The following is a 23659-nucleotide window of genomic DNA, read 5'->3' on the forward strand; positions in this document are numbered from 1 at the left end:
GTCTCATTTTATATCTCTTCCACCTTTGCTCTCCATTCAGAGCAAAGGGAATAACCTACCCTCTGCTTTTGGAAACCTCCTTTGTTTCCCAGGACAAAGGGAAGAATGGTCTTGCCCCACTCAGAGGATCTCACTCCCCACTTCCTGGGCAGCCATGGATCCCTCCTCCCTAGCTGATATAGTTTGCATACGTGAACAAGGCTCTGCCTATGGACTTATCGGGTTAGGAGATAAAGGGAATTTTTCTTTATTCATTCTATAACCACTCTTCTGTCAACCAACCCCTCTAGACTGCATCCCTCTGGCTTCCCAGATTCAACATGCTACCAAGGATGAGAAAGAGAGAAAATGACTTACACTTCTTCCAATTCCATCCTTACAAAGAGTTCTTCCTTCATCTCCCCTTAATGACTTTCTACCTCTTTCCAAGGAGGCATTACAGAAATTTTAAAACGGGAAATGGGCTTCAGGAACTTGGAGCTTTACAAGCAGATGATTTTTTTTTTTAATTAATCGATGGGGCTTCCCTGGTGGCACAGTGGTTGAGAGTCCGCCTGCCGATGCAGGGGACGCGGGTCCGGGAAGATCCCACATGCCGCGGAGCGGCTGGGCCCGTGAGCCATGGCCGCTGAGCCTGCGCGTCCGGAGCCTGTGCTCCGCAACGGGAGAGGCCACAACAGTGAGAGGCCCGCGTACCGAAAAAAAAAAAGAAAAAAAATTACTTGATGCAAGAGGGAAGAGATATGGGAACATATGTATATGTATAACTGATTCACTTTGTTATCAAGCAGAAACTAACACACCATTGTAAAGCAATTATACTCCAATAAAGATGTTAAAAAAAATTACTTGATGGATACGTTCATTCACCTAAATGTACCTGGTTGAAATTGCAGCTGCCCACTCAATTTCTCTTTAAAAATTCACAAATGTGTGTGGCAATGACTGTAGGTTCGCTGGCAGCTGATCTGTTTTTACAAAGTGAAGGAGTCGCCATCTAAAACCTATAAACTGTCACAGTCTGTTATCATTGCAGAGATGTGGCCATTATTTAAATTAAACTGTGAATGATTTTTTTTTTTCTCTGTGATGGCTTTTCGGATGGTGATGTGCCATAAGCCCGCCACAATAAACTGGCGTTAAGCATTCTCAACCCATTAGTCCTGCCCATAATAGATACAGCATACAGATGATATAAAAAAGATTTTGTCCCTGTTTATGCCTGCTAGGGGAAAAAAATTAAAAAGCCTCACGTATTCCCAGCTATGATAATACATCCTTGGTGGGAAATCTCTCTTTGAATCAGGGTGAAAGTAATCTCTCATCTGTGTTTAGTATTCAACAGTTCATAAAGCCTTAAAGAGAAATAGTGTCATTTAATTTCTACAATAATACTATGCATTGGTAGAGCACGTACGCTCATCACTATTCTCTTTTTGCATATGAGGAAACTGAGGCTTAGGAAATGTTTGGTGACTTACCCAAAGTTGCAACAGAGTTAGTAAATAACAGAACAGCCCAACGCCAGCTTCCACCTCCAGAGTTCCTCTCTACTAAAGCCTGCCCTTGAGTCTTTTCTTGCCTTTACCTCTTTTGCATCATGAATTCATTTGAGTGTTTCAAAAAGATGAGAAGTTCAAGAGACAGAATCTTAGTGGTTCACACACTCCTCAAGCTGCACATCAGAATTACCTGGGGAGCTTTTGACAATCCTGATTCCCAAGCCACAGCCCAGTTCAAATAAATCAGAATATCTGGGGATGGGAGCAGATGCCAGTGCTCATTTTAACTCCCAAGAGATTACAAGGTGCAGCCAAGTGCACTGTTTCCAAAAATCACTGGGCTTTAGCAATCGCCTGAGAAGCTTGTCAAACAACAGAGAGCCCACCCTACCCCAGAAGATGTGATTTATTAGACAGAGGTAGAACTCAAGTACCTGAATTTTTTTAAAAAAGCTCCTCCAGTCATTCTGATGCATGCAAAGTTTGAGAACGACTGCTTTAGGGGTTAAGAAGTTCAACTTTGGAGTTAGAAGGACCTGCATTTGACAGCTCTTGCCATTTACCAGTTGTGTGATGCTAGATCAGTGAGTGAATCTCTCGAAGCTTCAGTTTCCTCATCTATAAAGAGGAGGGAATAGTACTACTTTTCTTTTACAGTTGTCTTGATGATTAAATGAAATAATGCAGTGATTGTCAAACTGTGGTCCCTGGGCCAGCAGCCTCAGCTTCCTTGAGGATACTGTCAGAAACACAAAAATTATCATCCCACCCACACCTACTGAATCAGAAACTCTGAGAGTGGGCTTCCCTGGTGGCACGGTGGTTAAGAATCCGCCTGCCAGAGCAGGGGACACAGGTTCGAGCCCTGGTCGGGGAAGATCCCACATGCCTCGGAGCAACTAAGCCCGTGTGCCACAACTACTGAGCCTGCGCTCTAGAGCCCGAGAGCCACAACTACTGAGCCCACAAGCCACAGCTACTGAAGCCCATGCGCCTAGAGCCCGTGCTCCGCAGCAAGAGAAGCCACCGCAATGAGAAGCCCGCGCACCACAACAAAGAGTAGTCCCCACTCACCGCAGCTAAAGAAAGCTTGCGCACAGCAATGAAGACCCAACGCGGCCAAAAAGAAATAAAGAAATTAAAAAAAAAAGAAAAAAGAAAAGAAACTCTGAGAGTCAGGCATCATCAGCATTCAACAAGAAGCCTCCCCCAGGCGACTGTTATGCACGCTAAAGTCTGCTCATCGATATAATGCGTACAACACGGCTAGCACAATGCCTGGTACACAGGAAGTGCTAGAAGAAGTAGATATTACGTTGTTATTGTCAACATCATGGTTGTCATCCACACTTGTGTGAAAGGTCTCCAAACCATGGTAAAATGACTTCCACAATAACAGCTGAAAATGAAATTACAACCGGCCAGAAAGAGTAAGTTCCACGTCAAGATTACTACTACAATTATCAGGACAAATGGTCTTTGTGCTCAAGAACCATTCAACATTCCTAGTGAATTGCAACCACCTGACCATCTCATTTCTCTCTTTAAAAACACACCATTGTTTTAATTGCCCATAGTACAGAGGTTAAAATCTGGCTTTTCCTTCCTCACCAAACTGTTATGTACAGCTCTCTCCCTCCCGATCCATGTCCCTGACTTTTTGTCAGAGTTTTGAATAAGTCATGCTCCTGTCTACTTCCCAATTCCTGATAATAGCCCTACTAAGAATCATTCTATCTCTAGAAAAGAAAAGAATACAAAATAAATCAGAAATTAGTCCATTGTCAAAACAGGCCTACTGAGTTCCTACCATTTGTCTACTGGATCCCCAGTAAAGTGCTGGGGCTATGGGGGTTAAAAAAAAAAAAAAAAGACCTTACCTTAATAGAGTCTACTGGGGGAAAAGAAAAGACATCAAACGAACGGTCACAAATAATTAGATTGCTATGTGGATGCAAAATTCTAAAAGAGAGAAGTGCAAGGTGCTAAGGGGACTATACTGGGATCCATGACAAGGTCTTCAGGGGCAGCAGACGGTGATGGGGGCAGGGCAAAACTTCTGAGAAATGATGTCTAACTTGAGATTGAAGATGTGACAAGAGCATGGGGTAGGGATGTTACAATTATCTCACGCAGAGGGAATAACAAGGTCCAAAAGTGGAAAGGAGCGTGGCGTCTTCACAGATAGCCTGGCCAGGCCAAGTCAGAGTTCATGAACATCCAAGAACTCTAGTTTCTATCAGCAACAGAATGAAACAGGGTGACTTAAACCATTATTGGCTTTATTCTCTGTATTTGTCTAAGAATCTAAGAAACTATTCTTAGCTCATATTGCCGAAACTTTGGAAGACTAACAAGTGAATCAGCCATGAACACAAATCCAAAGTCCTTGGAGTATTTTGGATTCCATTCCAATTCCAGATCTCATCAAAAATTAGGCAGAACAAATGGCAAAGAAATGTGATGAAAACTTAAAGTAAATTATTTTTGCCTTAAAGAAAGAAAGATGAAAACCAATTTTTTTTTTTTTTTGGCCATGCCGCGCAACATGGGGGATCCAGATTGAACCCGCACCCTGGCAGTGAAAGTGAAGAGGCCTAACCACTGGACCACCACGCAATTCCCCAAAACCAATCTTATATTGGTCTTCTATATTTGAAGGATTTTATATATAAGAAAATGATCTGTTTTTCTTCATCTCCCTTGAGAACAGAGGAGGAAGAAATGTGTTTAAAGAGCAGTCTTAAAAATACAGGCCTAGGGCTTCCCTGGTGGCGCAGTGGTTGAGAGTCTACCTGCCGATGCAGGGGACACGGGTTCGTGCCCCGGTCCGGGAAGATCCCACATGCCGCGGAGCGGCTGGGCCCATGAGTCATGGCCGCTAGGCCTGCGCGTCCAGAGCCTGTGCTCCGCAGCGGGAGAGGTCACAGCAGTGAGAGGCCTGCGTACCACACACACACAAAAGAAATACAAGTCTAATATAAAACAATTTCTTGTCAATAAAGAGAACTGGATTCTTTAGCTTCCTTTAGGGAGACTTCAGTAGTTTCCCTGAAGGCATTTCTAAGTAAAGCTAGATTTTCTTATACTGGAGATATTTTACTTGGAAGCAGAATAGTGAACTACATGATTTCTTCAAGTAGCTTACTGTCCTATGAAGTTCATTCCAAAGAAAGCAAAGATCGATGCAAATAAATTGAAACAATACTGTCATCTAGTGGAAAGCTCAGTAATAACACTCAATATACCAATCTATGATTGAATAAATCCCTATATACTCTGAACTTTAAAACTAATTAATTTTTTAAAAACCTAGATGCAAACCTGTTTCAAGATTATATTTTCCAATTCATGCCTCAGCCACATATCCTTAGGGGAAAAACAAGCCAACTGGTGACTAAACCCTCCAGAGGGATGATAACATAAGCAGTTTGATAGTCACAGTTTAAAGGCTAAACCCCACAGAATAGGAATATTTTAATTAAATTCTTAACAGCCACACTCCTAATGCATGTCTTGGGTTTTCCAGATTTGAAGCTAAGTACACATCTCTGTAGCTGAGATAAAGGGTGACTGCTGATGCGAAGGATCAGAAAGCTAAAATGACTGACAGGCCCTTTTGGCTGCCCTCCTACTAGTGTCTTCTAGGTGATCCCTCTCAGATAACCTTTCAGAAAACATCCCATTGTTTCTGGTGGTTTTCCTCACCCCAGCTTTGCTGTTAATCAGAACAACTTAGGTTCACAAGCTGCTCTAGATTGAAGGTTTGTGGTCTGCCAAAATTCCTAGGTTGCAACCTAATCCCCATTGTGATGGTATTTGGAGATGGAGCCTTGGGGATGTGATTAGGTCATGGGTGGAACACTCATAAATAAGATTACTGCCTTATAAAACAGCCCCCAGAGCTCCCTTCCCCTTCTGCCATTTGAGGACATAATACCACTCATCTGAGAACCAGGAGGTGGGCTCTCACCAGACACTGCATCTGCCAGCACCTTGATCTTGGACTTCCCAGCCTCCAGAACTGTGAGAAATAAATATTTGTTGTTTATAAGCCACCCAGTCTGTGGTATTTGTTACAGCAGCCCAAATAGACTAAGACACAAGCAGCCTCATGCCAGTAAAACATATGTGGGACATACAGGGTTCCTGTCGGAAGTGAATGAGGTTAGGTATACGACTTACGTGTAGAAAGGTGCCCGTTATCAGTGGATTGCCTTTGAGATCTAAACGTATCCTTTATTCTTTGCTTTGCAATAATGACACTGGATCCCATGTTTTTCTTTGCAGCTTGCACGATGATCAAATTCGAACTTTGTGAGTAGAGGGTGTTGGAAGGACACTGGAGTGGGAAGAGGATCTGCCTCCTGGTTCCATGGTACACCTCTGGGTCCGCTCCTGCAGTGGGTACAGCTTCCGCGGTGCCCCGCTCCTGCAGCGCCGGTTGGCCCCCAGCGCATGGCACCTCCCATGTCCTCCACAATCCCTAGGGGAGCTTCTCAGTGGAGTGCCACGGGCTTGGCAGTTTCCCATAAATGCCTTCCCTGGCACCCCCCCCAGGGAGCTTTACAGGGAGCTCATCCAGGGAGTCTCAGCCACACCTTCTCCAGTGAACTTGGATCTCAGTCCTGGGGCGAGGGGTTGAGGGTGACGACAGGCTTTTCCGGACGTGTTCCTTTCTTGTGTGCTCTCTCTCAGCCCTTAGGGGCTGCCCCTGTATCTGCTCCTCTTCTTTTTTTTTTTGTGGTACACGGGCCTCTCACTGCTGTGGCCTCTCCCGTTGCGGAGCACAGGCTCCGGACGCGCAGGCTCAGCGGCCATGGCTCACGGGCCCAGACGCTCCGCGGCATGTGGGATCTTCCCAGACCGGGGCACGAACCCGCGTCCCCTGCATCGGCAGGCGGACTCTCAACCACTGTGCCACCAGGGAAGCCCTATTCTTCTATTCTTGACAGTTCTTTTTACTCCTTACTAGCCACTCCACATTACTCTAATTCTCTGTTCCACTTAATAAACGTCTATATTACATGGTCCCTATTCAAATTACTTGCGGTTTATGTCTCCTGATTGGACCCTGATTGATACACTGTATAATAAATGGTAGCTAGGGGCATATCCAAGTTATCCAAGTAGGATCTGGAGTTCATATAACTTGGGGTACCCTTTCAAAAGAAAGAATAGGAAATTACTAATACATAATTAAGTACACAATCTTGGGAGGATCTCAGGCAAATAAGGGCCCCTGAAACACTGGCTTCACAGTAAATCCACCACTGAGTTGACTATTGTCTTCTTAAAGGAAAAATGTGTGGAATACGTGTGTCTCAAGATTACCTTCTCCCTCAGCCTCAAGGTGTTGGGGAAGCAGAATTAGTTACCTTACACTACAGAGGTAAAGTGTTTTGAGGAATTGCTCATACAGGAATGTCAACGCCTGCCCAATAGTCTTTGCCTTCATGCTTTTCACTCGTCTGCCCACCCCCCAACTGTCTCTCTGTTGACCCTCTTCTGACTGTTCAAGTCTCAGTTAATATGTTCTTCCATTCCGTTGCTTTGCTGCCTGCCCTCCTGGGCACAAGTAATTGTTTCCTTACTTTTGCACAAACAAAGCTTAAAACATATCTTATTATGGGACTCACCAAACTGAAATATAGGTATTTATCTGTGTGTCTCTCTCTCCAAGTACAGTGCACACATTAGATATTCCGTAAATGTTATGTGAGTTGAATTAAATGAAATGATGCCAATTTTAAATGTTCAAAAGACATGCCTGAGATTAGTCATCACTCTTAAAATCAAACCTTGTGGGTGACTGATTATTCCACCTATTCAAAGTTCTGACAGTGAGATTATTCAAACAAAATGAGGTACTGTTTCCCAATTTGAGTTCTATATTGCATAATGTGTTGATCTAATAAAATAAATTATTTTATTAAAATAATAAATTCCCCAAAACCAAAAGATGAGGCGAATCTGAATTGAAGAGAAACTAGGTGTCAAGAGAAGCAAACACATCTACAAAATGCTTTGAAATGACTTTCATTTAAATGAGATTAACACAGAAGTTACAGCCATGATCAGTTATTTTCCATTTTGTATTCTCCCAATAACAAGGAAGCCCATTTTCTAGCAAGTTTAAACCGTTCTGTTGTGGGAAAATGGCCTAACACTGTCTTTCTTTTTTTTCCCCAACATTTTCTAATGATACTGCTTAATTACCTTATCAAACACCAGTGCTCCCAAATGTTGAGATTTTCTTCCAACCACTCACCAAATCATCCAGCCAGTCAGCTAACAGAACAGTGCCAAGCACAGGTCTAATCTCAGAAATCCCACATCTAATCTAATTGGGCCTTTCTTTTTTTCCACATTGTTTCTCAAAGTAAAGCAAAACTTATTTTCTACCTTACACCTACACGTTTCTAGAAATCCCTAAATAGATTCAGATTCGGTCAAGTAGCACAGCTTTTGTTTCAGTCACACACAAACATCTGGAATCAAAGACAGATAAACCTGATTTATGGTCCATCTTGAGTATATGCACTCAGACTGTTTCCACGGTTTCATTTCTCATCCATAAGCTCATTAGAACAAAATACTGTAGCTCTGGCTCCGTCCTAACAGCGATCATCTTTTCTAGTCAGAGCCGGAGGGTAAAGCTAGAGAAAGAGATGAGAAGCAGAGCTGGAGAACATGAAGACATTTCCTCTTCCTGACTTTCCCCCAAGCCCCCAGACTGGACAACCATGTGGACTCTTGGGTGGGGATGGTACCTGGGGGATACAGATTTCTATCTAGAGTTTTTCTTAACCTTTAATAGAAATCCATTAGAACGGAAATGGATATTTTCCTAATTCATTGTGCAGCTACAAGGAAAATAATAATTGTTAAGGGCTATAAGTTGGTTTAGATATGGGAATCAGTAAGAAGTCAACAGGCATTCACAGTCCCTCTCTGGCTTTATTTAAGGCCCTCTTCACACAACTTTTGAACATTACAGGTCATCAGAGACCAGAAGAATCATGCCTCTCATCTTTCCTTATTCATCCTCCACACTTTTGACCCTCCTGATGTTTAAATATTCTTTGCTTTATGACTCATTCCTAAATTGCTTATCTCAGTAAAGCCAATATAAGAAGCATTCTCACTTTGAACAAATGCACAAGAATCCACGCTGCAAGATTTTCTGAGACTTGGAGATGATATAATATAGATCAACGTGGGAATACTGCTCATTGACCCAAGGACGCCTACAGTAGCATGGCAAAGTCATTGACAGGACAAATTCTGCAGTCAGAATATGCAGCATATGAGTCCCAACTTCACCACTTACTAGCTATGTAATTTTATTTTTTCATTTGTAAAATAAAGACAAAAATTGTACTTTACTTCATAGAAACGTTATAAAAATTAAATGAGATAATGCACGTAAAATGCATTGATACAGTTAGCTATCAATAGTGATAGTTATTATTATTATTATTATTATGGTTGTTGTTCTGTCAGAAGCCTTTCAGTCACTCTTTCAACTTTCATATCACTGAGAACTGATGAATTTATGCCATTTTCAAGACGCCAGATGGGCAAACCAGAAAGCTTTGCAGGGAGATGCTCCTAGGTGAGATTAACTATGATCTTTTTCTTATTTTCCTATGTTACTAGTTCATAGTATGCTTGTTCATCAATCAGGCATCCTTCAATGTCCTCTCATAGCTGTTCAGTGGGCACCTGCCACAAGGGCCGACTGTCACAGGAGTGGCAGGGGCAGCTCTCTGTAAAGATGGGAAAAACGACAAACATCATGTATTTTACAACTGCATTTAATAAAGCTGCATTTACAGCTCATGAATCTCTTCTCTTTCAGTAGTTTAGGGTTAGGAAAAGAGTATATTTTCAGATTTTATTTTTGTGGCTGTGGATGTTAATTATTTGAGATGGCACAGTTGGGGGTGAGGGGGTTGAGGATTGGGGTAAGAAGGGGTCCAGGGTGGCAAAAACAGCTTCATAGTTTGGAGGTGACATGACCACAACCATGACCTTCTCCTTGGGCTTCTGGAGAGAAGGATTTTTGCTTACTGGATGAGGATGGGAAAAGACTAAAAGAAGCAGAGAGGCCAGTGGGATCTATAAAATAGAGAACTGGAAAGCTTCTCAGGATGAGTGTTGGGGAAAGTTTTGGTAGCCAGCTGAGAATGAAAGATTCCAGCTGTGGCAGAGTCAAGAGAATTTAAGAAGTAGAGCTGTGGTTTATAAATTGGGTCTTTTTTTTTCTAGAAGTTTCTTTTACTTTGATGTAGAATTTGAAAGCTACAGGAAGGTGAGACTGGATTACACAGGGCTCTGGCTAATATTTGGGCTCTGGCCCAAAGTGGAAAATTATTACAATTTCAATAGAACTTATGTCCGTATATATTAAGCAAATTTTATCGTTTTACCCATGGTACATATATTCTCTACTCTCTCCAGGGAAACATTGAACTAGATTAAAAAATTATTTTTCAGGTGCTGCCATATGATATGGGGGCCAAAACACATCTAAAATGCATGGAGCATAGAAATTCTGTTTAAAAAAAAGATTTTAATTTACATTGCTTGCCTAGATAATCTATAGATATGCTTAATTCACCATACACTAGGAAGTGTACTCTAAGCGCTACTTTTACTTAATAATGAAGGAAATGCCAAATACAATCTTTAGGGCACAGATTTTAGGAAACAGGAAACAGTTGGTTATTTTAAGTTCATTCTTAGTAGGTAGTTCAATGACTGAAATCACATGATTTTACCTGAAGAATGTATGAAACTATATAAGTATGGAAAATGGTAGTAAAATTTGGTTCATTTTAGTAGCCATTTAAATATTATGCTTATATAGATTTGAGAGATTTCTAATGACGTATGTACATTATCATATTAACAATACCAGATACAGAATTGTATTTATGACTCTATGTCATAATGCATGGAAATGATGACAAAGGAAATATATCAATGTATTAATAATTATTTGTAGATGGTAGCAGTGATGTAAGTTTTCTTAAAACCTGCAGGGTTTTGTAATTCCCTATACTGACTATACTTAGAAAAAATGACAATAAAATTCATTATTTTAATCAGCAATATTCTAGTGAAGTGCTGTGTACTAGAAGACACTGGTCAATTTAAGCCTGTAATTCTTTCAGTGTCATGTAGACAAAGACAAATGACTATTACAGTTCCATTCATTTAATTAAGAGGCTTTCCTGATCTCACAAGATTGGGTTTGGTGGTCCCCTATTTGCTCTAGTAATACTACCTCATCACATCTAGCTTGATACATATCCCACTATATTGTATTGCCTCTTCTTGTCTCAGAACTCAGCAAACTGGCCTGCATACACGAGGTTTTTGATAAATGTTTGTTGAGTGAATAAAAGAATGAATTTTGCAATTTACCTCACTATTGGATGTGTATGTTATTTATGAATAACAACATGCACTTCCCCACTGACAAAGGGAAGACAGATATAGCACAGTGACAATAGAAAAGGCCAGTTTATTATTGTAAAATCATAGAAAAAATATACATATATGTTTCTCTGCCCCAGTTCCTGCACAGAGCTCCTAAATCCTTTGGGATTTCCTAGGTGACAGGAGTGTCTTTTGTTCTTATGAGGTGACTCTTAGAGGGCTCTTGGATAGCTTCAGGATGGGAGCTTGTCACCAGAAAGACCAAGTCATCATTCGAAGCTTGGAACTTTCCACCCACCTTCCATCCCCTGGGGAGGGGAGAGGAACTGGAGACTATGTTAGTGATACGTCACGCCTAAGCAACGAAGCCTCCATAAAATGCCTAAAGTTTAGAGTTCAGAGAGCTTCTGGGTTGATGAACACCTGGAGGTGCTGGGTCAGCAGTGCTCCCCAAAAGGACATGAAAGTGCCATGTCCCTTCCCACATACCTTGCCTACAAATCTCTTCCACCTGCATGTTCATCTATATCCTTCATCATATCATTTTATAATAAACTGGTAAACATAAGTGTTTGCTTGAGTTCTGTGAGCCATTCTAGCAAATTACTGAGCCCAACGAGGGGATCAAGAAAGCCCCGATTTATAGCCAGTCAGTACAGGTGACAGACTGGGACTTTCAACTGTTGTCTGAAGTGGGGAATGTTTTGTGGGACTGAAGTCTTAGCCTGTGGGATCTGATGCTATCTCCAGGTAAATAGTGTCAGAATGGAATTAAATCATAGGATGCTCAGCTGGTGTCATAGAATTGGTTGCTGGATTTGTGGAAAACCCACAGACCTGGTGTCAGAAGTGTTGGGAGCATGGAAGTATTGTGAGAGTAAAGAAGAAACACGGGAATGTTTTCCTTATACAAGTGGGCCTTTCTCTATTTACCAAGGTTTATTCATTCACAGAAGGTTGATCAATATCACCCCCATGACAGAAGTTGAGTATAGAGTCATGAATGTAACAGTTAAGAGTTAAGCCTTTATGTAAATATATTTGATGATATAGTCTTTATCTTTTCAGATTACAGGCTTTTAAAAATAAACTAGAATTTTAAAATGAAATTTATTTTCTTGGTTAAATTAGAAGAAAATACGTATCATTCTTCTGTATATCTTTCACTATTCCAAGGAAACAAGGCAAGACTATAGTAAAAAGGCAGTCAGTATGTGCCAACACCAAGAATAAAGAGGGGAAAAATGACTTATTCATCTATTTTTTTTAAAAACAAGTCTAACCTGGGGAGGGGGAAGGGTAAGCTGTGACAAAGCGAGAGAGAGGCATGGACATATATACACTACCAAACGTAAAACAGATAGCTAGTGGGAAGCAGCCGCATAGCACAGGGAGATCAGCTAGGTGGTGTTTTGTGACCGCCTGGAGGGGTGGGATAGGGAGGGTGGGAGGGAGGGAGACGCAAGAGGGAAGAGATATGGGAACATATGTATATGTATAACTGATTCACTTTGTTATAAAGCAGAAACTAACACACCATTGTAAAGCAATTATACTCCAATTAAAAAAAAAAAAAAAACAAGTCTAACCATACAGTTTCAACTTGACTTGCAGTACTTACCAAAAAAAAAAAAAAAACTTACTGGTAAAAAAATATTTACTTGGGTCATTCATTTTATGTTATTTTTTAGAAAGCCGTCTATGAGATAGAGATGGATTATGACAGACCAAATAGCAAAACCAGAATTCTCTTTCCAGGTGCCTTAATTTAGCTGGAGTTTTGGAAAATCAATTACCGCAGAAATCATACAGCTGAGTGGAGCCTTAAGCTCTAGGTGAAGTCCATCATTTTACAAATGAGAAAACTCAGTTCTAATGAGTTTGCTCACTGGCCTCAGGTCAACAAGTACTAAGTGGAGGAGCCAGAACTCAGCCTGGTCACATGCTGACAACCCCGTGCTCACGACACAGGTTAATATATTCACCTTGTCCACTCCGTGCACCTCCTGAACAACCACGGCAGGTTTAAGGGTCTGGGAAGCCCTGCAGTGGAGAATTCTGTGTAATGTTGCTCAGTTGATTGTCTCCCAAACTTATTTGGCCATAGAACCCGTTTATCTTTTAGCAGCTATAAACATTCTCCAGGAATAAATTTCAGGGACTCCTGAGATAGTCCAAGTATCTTGGCTACAGAACCAGAGGAACTAGAGCTCACAGATGCTACCAGCAATTCATGTGGTTACCAATCCCCAAATGCACTGGGTGCAATCAGTTCTTCTGTTTCACCTGCCATAGACACACATACTCTGGGGCTGGTGACAACTCAGCTCGATAAAATGCCTGCAAAAGCACAAAAGTTGACTCGTGCTATCAGACTGTGCCAGTCACAGGAAAAGGTAACTTGCACAGAGAAACAGTGCACAGCTGTCATCCCTTCAAACAAGCCTTCAAACGGGATTGGTGCCGTTTCTCAGGAAGTGGTGTTTTGCTGTGACAGGGACTTTCAAGGCAGAGGACTCTGCTCTTAATAAGTCTTGCCAACTTCCTCTAGGCTCAGAAAGAGCAGAGGAAGAGAAAACTACAGTTGTAAGCAAGTATATTTTCCAAATTTGCGCTTGTATTCTGGCTTGCAATCCCTTCACAGAAACAGCACGTAAAACATATTCTTTTGATTCTTTTAATATCTAGGAGAGTTTATTCAAAGGCATACAGGTTTGAAAATAAACTTAGCTTCAGAAGAAATGGGAAGAAAAATCAAGCATATTAACTCATTCATGTCACTGGGACATCCCTTCCTGCCTTGCCCTGTGACTTTAAATATAAGTACTATTAAAGTACTAAAGAACGCTCTGATTCACAGGGAGATCAGCTTGGTGCTTTGTGACCACCTAGAGGGGTGGGATAGGGAGGGTGGGAGGGAGACGCAAGAGGGAGGAGATATGGGGATATATGTATATGTATAGCTGATTCACTTTGTTATAAAGCAGAAACTAACACACCATTGTAAAGCAATTATACTCCAATAAAGATGTTAAAAAATAAAAGAACGCTCTAATTACATAGCTTTAATAGACTTATTCAACAGTAAATGGTGATTTCTTCCCACAGTACCCAATTTAGTACAGAAAGACTAAATTTGAGAACAGAGAGGACTCAAACAGAGTGATTGTTGGACTAGACAAAACAGAATATAAATGTATAAGGAAAACTGAATATGCCCAAGTAATTCCTGCATTTCATTTTGTAAAGCCCCCTGAGATGTTCCTGAACACAGACTACAAGATGCGTGTTTAACTGAAATGATTATTTCTGAACAATAGCATGTTCTATTGAAAATAACATTTACGAATGTACAAATTAACTCAGTTTGAGAAGGGGACCAACATCAGACCACAGAAGACTTTTCCTTTGCAAAAGAAAACTTGAATATTAGCAATATTTGAACATCTCTTAGAAAAAATACTCTTTCCCTGTGTTTTCGAAAGCAGTAGTGTTATTAAGAAAACCAATCTGCCCAACATCCAAGCTGCACATTCTAGGGTTCTTGTCATATAATCAAAACAATCATCCAAAACATGTCACTAACCTTAGTGAGTTTGCTCTAGTTCAGGGCCTTGAAGGTTCAACAATTGATTTTATCAGCACACAAATCACATATTCATTTCTCAGGAGTGGACTCCCAAAAACTCAGTCCTGAGACTGATGTTTAAAATCAGAATCCCAAAGAGATATTTATACACCTGTGTTCCTAGCAGCATTACCCACGATAGCCAAAGGTAGAAGCAACCCAGGTATCCACTGACAGACAAATGGGTAAACAAAATGTAGTATATGCATACAACGCAATACTAGCCTTAAAAAGGAAGTTCTGATGTATACAATATGGAAGATCCTTGGCAACCTTATGCTAAAAAAAAACGCCAGTTACAAAAAAACATACTGTCTGATTCCACTTATATGAGGTACTAGAGTAGTTGAATTCATACAGACCAAAAGTAGAGTGGTTGCCAGTGGCTGAGAGGAGGGGGAATGTGAAATTATCATTTCAAAGGTACAGTTTCAGATTTGCAAGATGAAAAGATGGTGGTGATGGATGCACAAGGTGAATACTTCATGCCACTAAACTGTACACTTAAAAAGGATAGATGGTAAATTTTATGTTATGTGTATTTTACAATTTTAAGAATTCAGAATTCCTGTTTTTAATGTAGATAGAAAAACAGACTGTCGGGGACTTGAGTATTTGTGCTTTCATAACTAGCCTGGCCTCTATGACAGAGCATCACCCAATCGGAAATGGAAGGCTGCTTTGAGGACATACATTCAAACAAGGGGAGCACGATGAACTGGATGTTTGGGGCCTCCGTCCATCACAGACACATCAATGTCACAACGGGGACAGACTTGTCAGACCATCCAAAACACTTGGATTTCTGGAGGCCAGGACTTGCTGTGTCCATTTATCAATGAAGACAGCCCTGCCAGGGGTCTTGGCTAAGGTTCCCTCCACTGGACTGCCAAAACCTGCCTGGTTTTCTTTCTTCCGTCTTCCCAAGACTAATCAATCCTCTTCTGATTAACCTGGTCATCCCTTCGTTATGCAAATATATTCAATTAGATCACAGTTGAAGCTCTCAGATCCAGGTGCTATTCTGCCTAAAGTAACCTTACAGATAAGAGCAAAGATTGCTGATTTTACTTTAAAGAATCTCATGTTTCCTTTATATGAGGTTTCAGGGGATACCTCCTCCGAATGCCCGGGTATTGACACTTATAGACCTTATCCATGAGAGTCAATAAAATAGTTCAAAAATTTTTTTTCTGCTTTATATTGTTGGCATCTAGGAAAGTCAACACTTATCCTATTCTTACGAGCCACCAGTTATGGTATGAAATGTTGATGGGAATTACCGAGAGATGTGAGATAAAACACGGCTTGGGGAAAAGGGGACCAGTGTAAGAAAATAGAAATGAAGCATGAGATAAAGTAAGGAGGAAAAAGAGAAAATAACAGCACGTGTCTCATGGAGTATCTGTGTATAGAACAGATAATATTATTGAATGCCCAGCAGCTCCTAAATACCACAACACAACCCGTTGATAAAATACAGCTGAGTTTATTATCACGGTAAGAGAGAACACCAACTCTATAGAGCATTGTTTGTAACCCAGGAGCAAAGTTTAAGGTAAGTATTTCAACGTGGAGCTTGATTAAGACTGGGTAAAGATCAGGATATAATAGTTTAAGATCGGTGAAAGAGCAAGGTGAGAATTTTGAGGTGAGGGATTCAAAGAGTCTTGGGGGATAAACTGCCTGTTGAAACGTTTAAGGGTCTCTGGGGAAGTTCCTGTAATGAACAATAAATTTATTTGTCTGGATAAGGGTCTCCCGAAACAGTAAAATTATGCCAGTGAAAACAATGCAATAGTAAAATCATGTTAATGTAGCCCATAAGCTGTGTGGGATACAGTCTCAGTTCTCAGTATAATATGTATATGTGTAATCTTTCATATGTAATATACTTTATCAATTGCTATATTACACAGCTCCATGGAGCACCTTCCACATTCCAGCCTTGAAAACAGTGTTCCTGAATTAGGCAGTGTGAGCGCCCTATTATATTGTAGCATGTATTGTTATATTTAAAGTAAAGGAGATAAACAACAAGGGCTAGTATACAGCATAGGGAACTCTACTCAATATCCTGTAATAACCTAAATGGGAAAAGAATCTGAAAAAGAATGGACATATGTCTATGTATAACTGAATCACTTTGTTGTATACCTGAAACTAACACAACATTGTAAATCAACTATACTCCAATATAAAATAAAAATTTTTAAAACAAGGTAGAGAATAATATACTACATATGTTATAAATTATATATAGCACATAGCATATAGCACATATTTATGATAAAGGGTAAAGCACCAGAGTCTTTTCACAATTTACGAAGTATCACCCAGTACATTCTGATTTTTTTTCTCATAAGAACTATGAATTTATCAGGTAAGAACTTAAGCTAGGAGAGAGACATTTTTGAGATCCCAACATCTAGCAAAGAACCCCCCCCATACTAGGCCACCAAGAAACATAAAATGCTGAATAAAATTACACCTACCTCTCAATTTACCTAAAATCCGTTAACATTTTTCTTATGACAGAGTAATGATGACGTTAGCTTTTTTTTAATATGCATAATCCCCTCTGGGGGGGCCTGAGCTGTCTGTGAAGTACCCCCCCAGGGTGGCCCACACTATGATACTACACCCTGGCTACAGGGCGGGTGGTCAGTTCATCCCACAACACAGACCTAAGCGTGACCTGAAGGAGTGAGCCAGACGGAGTGCAGGAAGAAAGGCGCACTCCCAGACCCCCCAGGGCAAGCAGCAGCCGGGGCGAAGCAGAAGGATGGCCAGTTCAGGAACCGAGACGGAGCTTAACCATTTGACCTGAGCAGAGCACGAGGCAGGAGATCAAGCTGGACAGGCTACCAGGGACACACTCACGAAAGGCCAAGTGGGTCATCTCAAAGATTAGATGATCCTGGGAAGACGAGCCCTCGAAGGGTTTTAAACTGAGGATAAACTTGGCGAGATTCATGTTTTAGGAAGGTCCCTCTGCCTGAGGTGAGCACAGTCCGGGTAAGCGATGACAACCCTTATCTGGGCAGGCACCCTTTGCCAGGCCCTCTGGTGCTGCGCTCACCTTGAAGTAGGGTTTGTAGCGAAGCAAATGTGGTTCCATCAGGTGGAACCCCAGGAAGTTGCCACAGTACTGCATGTCACGGGTAGATTGGAGGGAGACCAGGCTACTAGAGTCACCAACGCTTCACTCCAAAAACTCCCCCTCAGCATCTCTTCTGTTGCTTTTTCCCTATGCTTCCAGCTGATTCCCTCTCTATCCGAGATCCTTCTCCTCTATCTGACTGAGACATTCCACCCCACCTTCTGCTTGCATTTCTCACTCATCAAAACAAACACCAAGTAGCTCAATGTCTGTGACTTCAGAGACCCTAGAAATGGAGTTGGTCTCAGTTTAACCCACCAGAGCAAGGACATGAACAAGGTACCTGCAAAAGCGATGGGGATGTTACAGGACCACGTTCTTCCGCCAGACGCGCGGCGAGCCACACGCTGAGATGCCGAGGTCTGCAGCAGCGAAGGGGTTTATCCGCGAGACAGCCAAGCGACGAGACTGGAGAACAAACCTCAAATTCGCTTCTCAGAAAGTGAGAGGCTTGGGGTATTCAGGGATAAAGCTGAGGCCTCGGGAGCATGGAAAGGTGACTGAAGAGAAGGAAAAGGCGCGGTAATCGTCATTCTGAGCAGGCGCAGCAAAGCCGCGCGCTTCTGAACCCGGGGCGCACGCTCTGAGGGTGGAGTTTGGGGCCTTCTGACTTCAAAACGCCACCCATCGGGCACTCGCACATGCTCAGTTGGAGGATCATCCGTCCCACCCAGTCTTAAACAGCCCGAGCTCTAACTGGACACAGCTGAATCCAAGTTCCTGAAGAAAGCTTGGGCAAACATCTTGTTTAGGCTACGTGACGCTTGGAGGACACGCAAGTTTTTGTAAAAACAATTAAATTGGGGCTTCCCTGGTGGCGCAGTCGTTGGGAGTCCGCCTGCCAATGCGGGGAACGCGGGTTCGTGCCCCGGTCCGGGAAGATCCCACATGCCGCAGGGCGGCTGGGCCCGTGGGCCGTGGCCGCTAGGCCTGCGCGTCCCGAGCCTGTGCTCCGCGGCGGGAGGGGCCGCGGCAGTGAGAGGCCCGCGTACCGCACCCACACAAAAAAACAATTAAATTGAGCTTGATCAGTGTAGGCAGGTTAAGTTCATTACTCATTAGGCAAGTTGTAGTTTAAGGGATCTGATAACTACCCTCAGTTTCAGGGGGATATGGACAAATATTTAGCAGACAAAACTAGCGGGTTTTGGTGACCCATTATATCAGAGAGAGAGCAATCTAGGCCGACTTGCTTCCCCAAGGCCACTGCCATAGACCAGGCTATTACTAATTTTTTTGGCCTAGATTTTGATGGCATTCACCTAACTGCAGTCTCCCAGTCCCTAGTTTCTGTCCAGATGTATTAAGTGGTTTGGAACAAATCTGAGCATGTCTCTCTCTCCAGGTTACTGGCCTTTAATGGCTCCAATTTCTCTCTAGGTGGAGGTCAAACTTCCTCACAAGGTCTGCTAAGACCTTCATGAAAAAGCCTTTGCTTGGGGCTTCCCTGGTGGCGCAGTGGTTGAGAGTCCGCCTGCCGATGCAGGGGACGCGGGCTCGTGCCCCGGTCCGGGAAGATCCCACATGCCACGGAGCGGCTGGGCCCGTGAGCCATAGCTGCTGAGCCTGCACGTCTGAAGCCTGTGCCCCGCAATGGGAGAGGCCACAGCAGTGAGAGGCCCGCGTACAGCAAAGAAAATAATAAATAAAGTCTATTAATAATATATATTTTTTTAAAAAGCCCTTGTTTGTCAGGAGCCTCTTCTCTCACCACTCCCCTACGGGAACACTAACTGTACTTTGGGATTAAGGAATGAGTTTTGATTTCAGAAACACACCATCTTCTCTCATTCATCTATTGTTTAAACACAAACCTGCTCAACTTTACTGGCTATTCTAGGCTCAGGGCAAACACCACCTCTTCTGAGTACTTGTCATCCACTCCAAAGTGCTGCTTGCCCCTCCTGTCACCTTGAGTGTAATGAGTGGATTACTTTGCATACCTGCTGTAGTATAAACTCTCTTTTTTTCTAGTTAACCTCCTGCCACTAGACCACAAGCCCACTGAGGACAAGGACTGTATCTTCTCCACCTCTGAATACTCAGCATCTAGCTTGGCTTACACAAATTACTTGTTGAGTGAATGAATAAAAGGGGTGGAACCAAGGCTCAGATCTAAAACATCTGACCTTAAACCCAGTGCTTTTCTCAATATATCAAAGCAAATAAGAGTGATGCATCATGGTAGAGGACTAAATAATGCAGGTGGCAGATTTCCTATTTGTAATCCAGCCCAGGTGGGGTGGGAAGTGCTGAAATGGTGATAAAATGGGTAAATTAACATGGATATTAAGAGACCATTCTACCTAAGCCTACACTGACTCCTCAAACTACTACATATAGTACAAAATACTTAAAGGATTTAGTCCTAAAGTTAGCAAGAAGATACAGTATCCTTTTGCTGAAGTCCAAACATGCTTGAAAATATTCTGAAACATATTTTTTATGTAAACACATTCATATATCCATCAATTAGTGCCTTTAATCCTTTTATTTGGGAGCTAACCCAATTTAAAAATTTTGTATTTTCTTATCCTCTTTCTCTCTCTTGCCCTCTATGAGGGGGCATAAAAAACAAAAGAGGTAGAATGCAATACTGTCAGTGTGGTTGTCTTTTTTTATATTTATCAGCAAAAGGCTCCATTAGGAAAGAAGTTGAAAATTAGTACTGAATGACTGACCATGTACTTTCATAAATGTTTCTAAAAATTATCTTTGTTGTCTCTGATTCAAAGAATTATTAGTGTGCAAATTTTAAGTAGCAACAATCCAACCCATGCAGATTTTATAAAGGACTCTAGCCAAGACCTTCTGCTCTTTTACTACAAACAAAAGTAAAACCAATAAGCCAAGGAAACTGCAGCAATGTATTTATTGGAAATGAACTAGACATTACATTAATAGGATGAAGATGTAACAATGCATGAAGCATAATCGTTGCAACATTTAAAAGATCACAAAAGAAAAATTCATTTTCATAAGAAATGTTGTATCCAAGACAACTTAAGCTCCGAACACCATAATACAACTCTAACGTTGACTTTGAACATCCAGAATAAAATTTACTTTAAACAGAACAACTGAAAGGAAAAGTTTCTTTTCCCAACTTGAAGATTCCCTGGCTACCACCTGTGTATTACACATGAGGTAATTTTCATCACCAGACAGTAACCAGATAATATTTGTCATATTCCTCATAGGAAAATTCCTCTCCTACAAATAGAGAAATTTGAGGGAAATCCAAGCAACAGAAGAGTTGGTGGCCCCAACTGATTGGGTCAGCATTTTCTAGAACCTAGAAATTACGTTAACTTTACTAGTAAGACTTCATTTTCTTTTGAGAAACTGCCTGGATTAGAGGGCATGCTGATTTGTAACAAGAGTCACTATATTACACTGAGTAATGGGTTTGAGATGCTTATCATCTGCTCATCAAGGTTTTCTGAAACCTTTAGAGCTTTATTCTTCTACTCTATAATACATTGTAGCTTGTGTATAACAAACTCCCTCTGAAGAAAATTATCCCAGGTAATCCATCTGTGATAACACAAGTACTGCAAAAAGCAGTAACGAAAAATATTGTTTGGAAAGGCAAAAACACTGTTATCAACTTTCCAAGGCACTATCATAGAATCATCTCTGAAATGGAGAAATTCCATGTGTAACTTAAAAATTAAGTTTTTAAGTTACTTTCCTTCCATTCACCCAGCATGCATGAATGTCCACGAATAATCTATCTGTAGACTGAGAAAGTCAGGAGTCCAAACGCAGAGTTGTAGGTTTTAGAAGGGCTTTCTCCTTCCCTTCCCATGGATTTCAACAGTTTACTTAAAATATTCCACAGTTCTCATAAATGGTCACATGGAAGGGGAAGATGATTACAAGCTTATCAGACCTGTCAATTGGCAAAAAAAAAAAAAAAAAGGTATCTCAACGCAGTACTCATCTTTAGAAAACCAATCATAACTTCATTTCCTTATCCTCCATTTAAGGTAGAGAGAACTAAGGTAAGAGCGCCTACATTTTAGTGGGAAATGGCAAATCCTTCTCACCAACTGTGGCACCAAGTAAAGGGGAGTTCATTCACAACTGTAGGAATCATTTAAATAAAAAGGTAGAAAGTAGATCTAGACAATTTAGGTCCTAAATTAAATTTTTGAGGGCTGATATTTTTAGTTTAAGTAACAATGCTGGTCGAATTTACTAGAAAAATAGTAGTGTTCTCTTTCACTTTGAGCTGGGTGGGCAAACTCAGCCACAGTCTTGCTTTCTCCTTCCACACACCTAAAGTAATGCCTGACCAGACTCAAAAATGCATGTAGATGCAACATGCTCGTTGGCACAAAGCAGGCAGCAGGGGACGGCCCCGACTTTCCTGAAAAACCCATAAGGAGCTTGACCGGCAATCAGTCATTTCCCTCATATATATATATATATAAAATGTCAGTAGATTTTAAGACAGATGCACATAAAGCTATACAAATGTTTCCACCTCTCCACCACTGAGTGAAACATGCTGTTCTTTGGAGAAAAAAATACATTCATTTTTTTCAAGTATATTTCAATATACAAAGATGTTCTAGCTTTGTTTCACTACAAAAACAAATGATTTCACAGGTGTCCAAGGGGAATTTCATTTTAACTTCCCTTTGGTTTGGATTTCACGAAGTTTTGATTTTTTTTAAAAAAACTGCTCTAAATATATATCTACTCCTTTATGTGAAAGCATGAAACTCTTTATGTCCATTATATATATATGTACATAGTTAACAAGGACAGCAAAAAACAGTCTACATATGTACAATGGCTTAGAACTTGCATGCTCTAAGGAGAGCGAGGGTTACTGGCTCTGACTTGGGCTCGGAACCAGTTCAGTGGTTCTGTCAGCTCTGGGCCAGCAGCATGCAGACTCCTTCTGTCGGTAGCATCCTCAGAGCACTTCCTGCTGGGGTGGCACGTCTTCAGTTACGGCTTGTTTCCTGTCTTGGCTTTGCTGTTAGGGTTGCAGTTGAAGTCTCTCAGCAGCGGTTCGCAATTGGCCAGAGCATCTGCTGGCAGCAGCTTCAGAATTTGCTCCACTGCGTTTTGATAAGCCATTTTCTCTTGTTCCAGGGTCCGGATCAAAGACTTCATTTTGGTCTCTCTGGTTAAAAGATTTTCCAGGTTGGATTCCAAGGTCTGGATTTTAGCATGAGCTATCTGTTTGGGGCAAAAAGCAAAATCCTCCAAATCAAAAATTTGAAGGTTTTGTTTCTTCATCATAGCAGCAGCCAGACCTTACATATATTAACGAATCATGTCATATTACTTAATAAAACAGTATACGAAGCAAATACTCTGAAACCTCCCATGAAATGGAGATTTCTTTAGTTTTCTCAAAAATATAACTAGGGTACTAACAAAATACATCTCATTTCACTGAATACACCAAAAATGCAAAATCAAATCAACATCCCACAGTGGTGAGGGTCCTCACTCCACACACAGGTCTTCTCCTGGAGTGACTGGAATCTGACAGGGAGAAACAGGAGATTGCTGACTGCCCTGAAGTGCTAAAAGAGGCTTTTTGCCCTCTGAGTGGAAATGCAGGGTCTTCTCAACACATACTTGGGACCCTATCAGTTTTTACAGGTGTCGGGTGTGCCCACATAACTTGGGAACCCAGAGGTGATGAGAACATTGAACTGTGAATGAAAAAGTCTGTAACCATTAATAAAAATCATTATAATATAAAGCAGGTGCAAACCCACTTTCCCTAATAAGGAAATGCTCAATTAATCACCACTGAAACATCCTAGCAATAAGGGTCAATACCCCAACTGTTTTTCCTTCTGAAAATAGACATTGTTGGCTCTTTTTTTGAACAGGAAAAGGCATAAAATTTTCTATGGGCCAGAGCTAACGTAGATGAAGCGA

General features: G+C 41.4%; 1 protein-coding gene across 3 annotated transcripts in view; it reads right to left on the reverse strand.

The window, feature by feature from the left end:
• Nucleotides 1-20606: 20606 nt before the first annotated feature.
• The window catches only part of TBC1D4 (TBC1 domain family member 4), a 220791-nt gene continuing 217738 nt past the window's right edge, over nt 20607-23659 (reverse strand). For all 3 annotated transcript variants that reach the window (XM_082602289.1, XM_082602290.1, XM_082602291.1), the window contains exon 19: nt 20607-22942. In XM_082602289.1, the coding sequence (XP_082458415.1) occupies nt 22709-22942 (234 nt within the window). In that variant the 3' untranslated portion in view covers nt 20607-22708. The remainder of the gene's footprint in view (nt 22943-23659) is intronic.

The sequence above is a fragment of the Mesoplodon mirus genome (assembly GCF_964341445.2).
Source record: "Mesoplodon mirus genome assembly, chromosome: 17".
NCBI classification, from domain to species: domain Eukaryota; kingdom Metazoa; phylum Chordata; class Mammalia; order Artiodactyla; family Ziphiidae; genus Mesoplodon; species Mesoplodon mirus.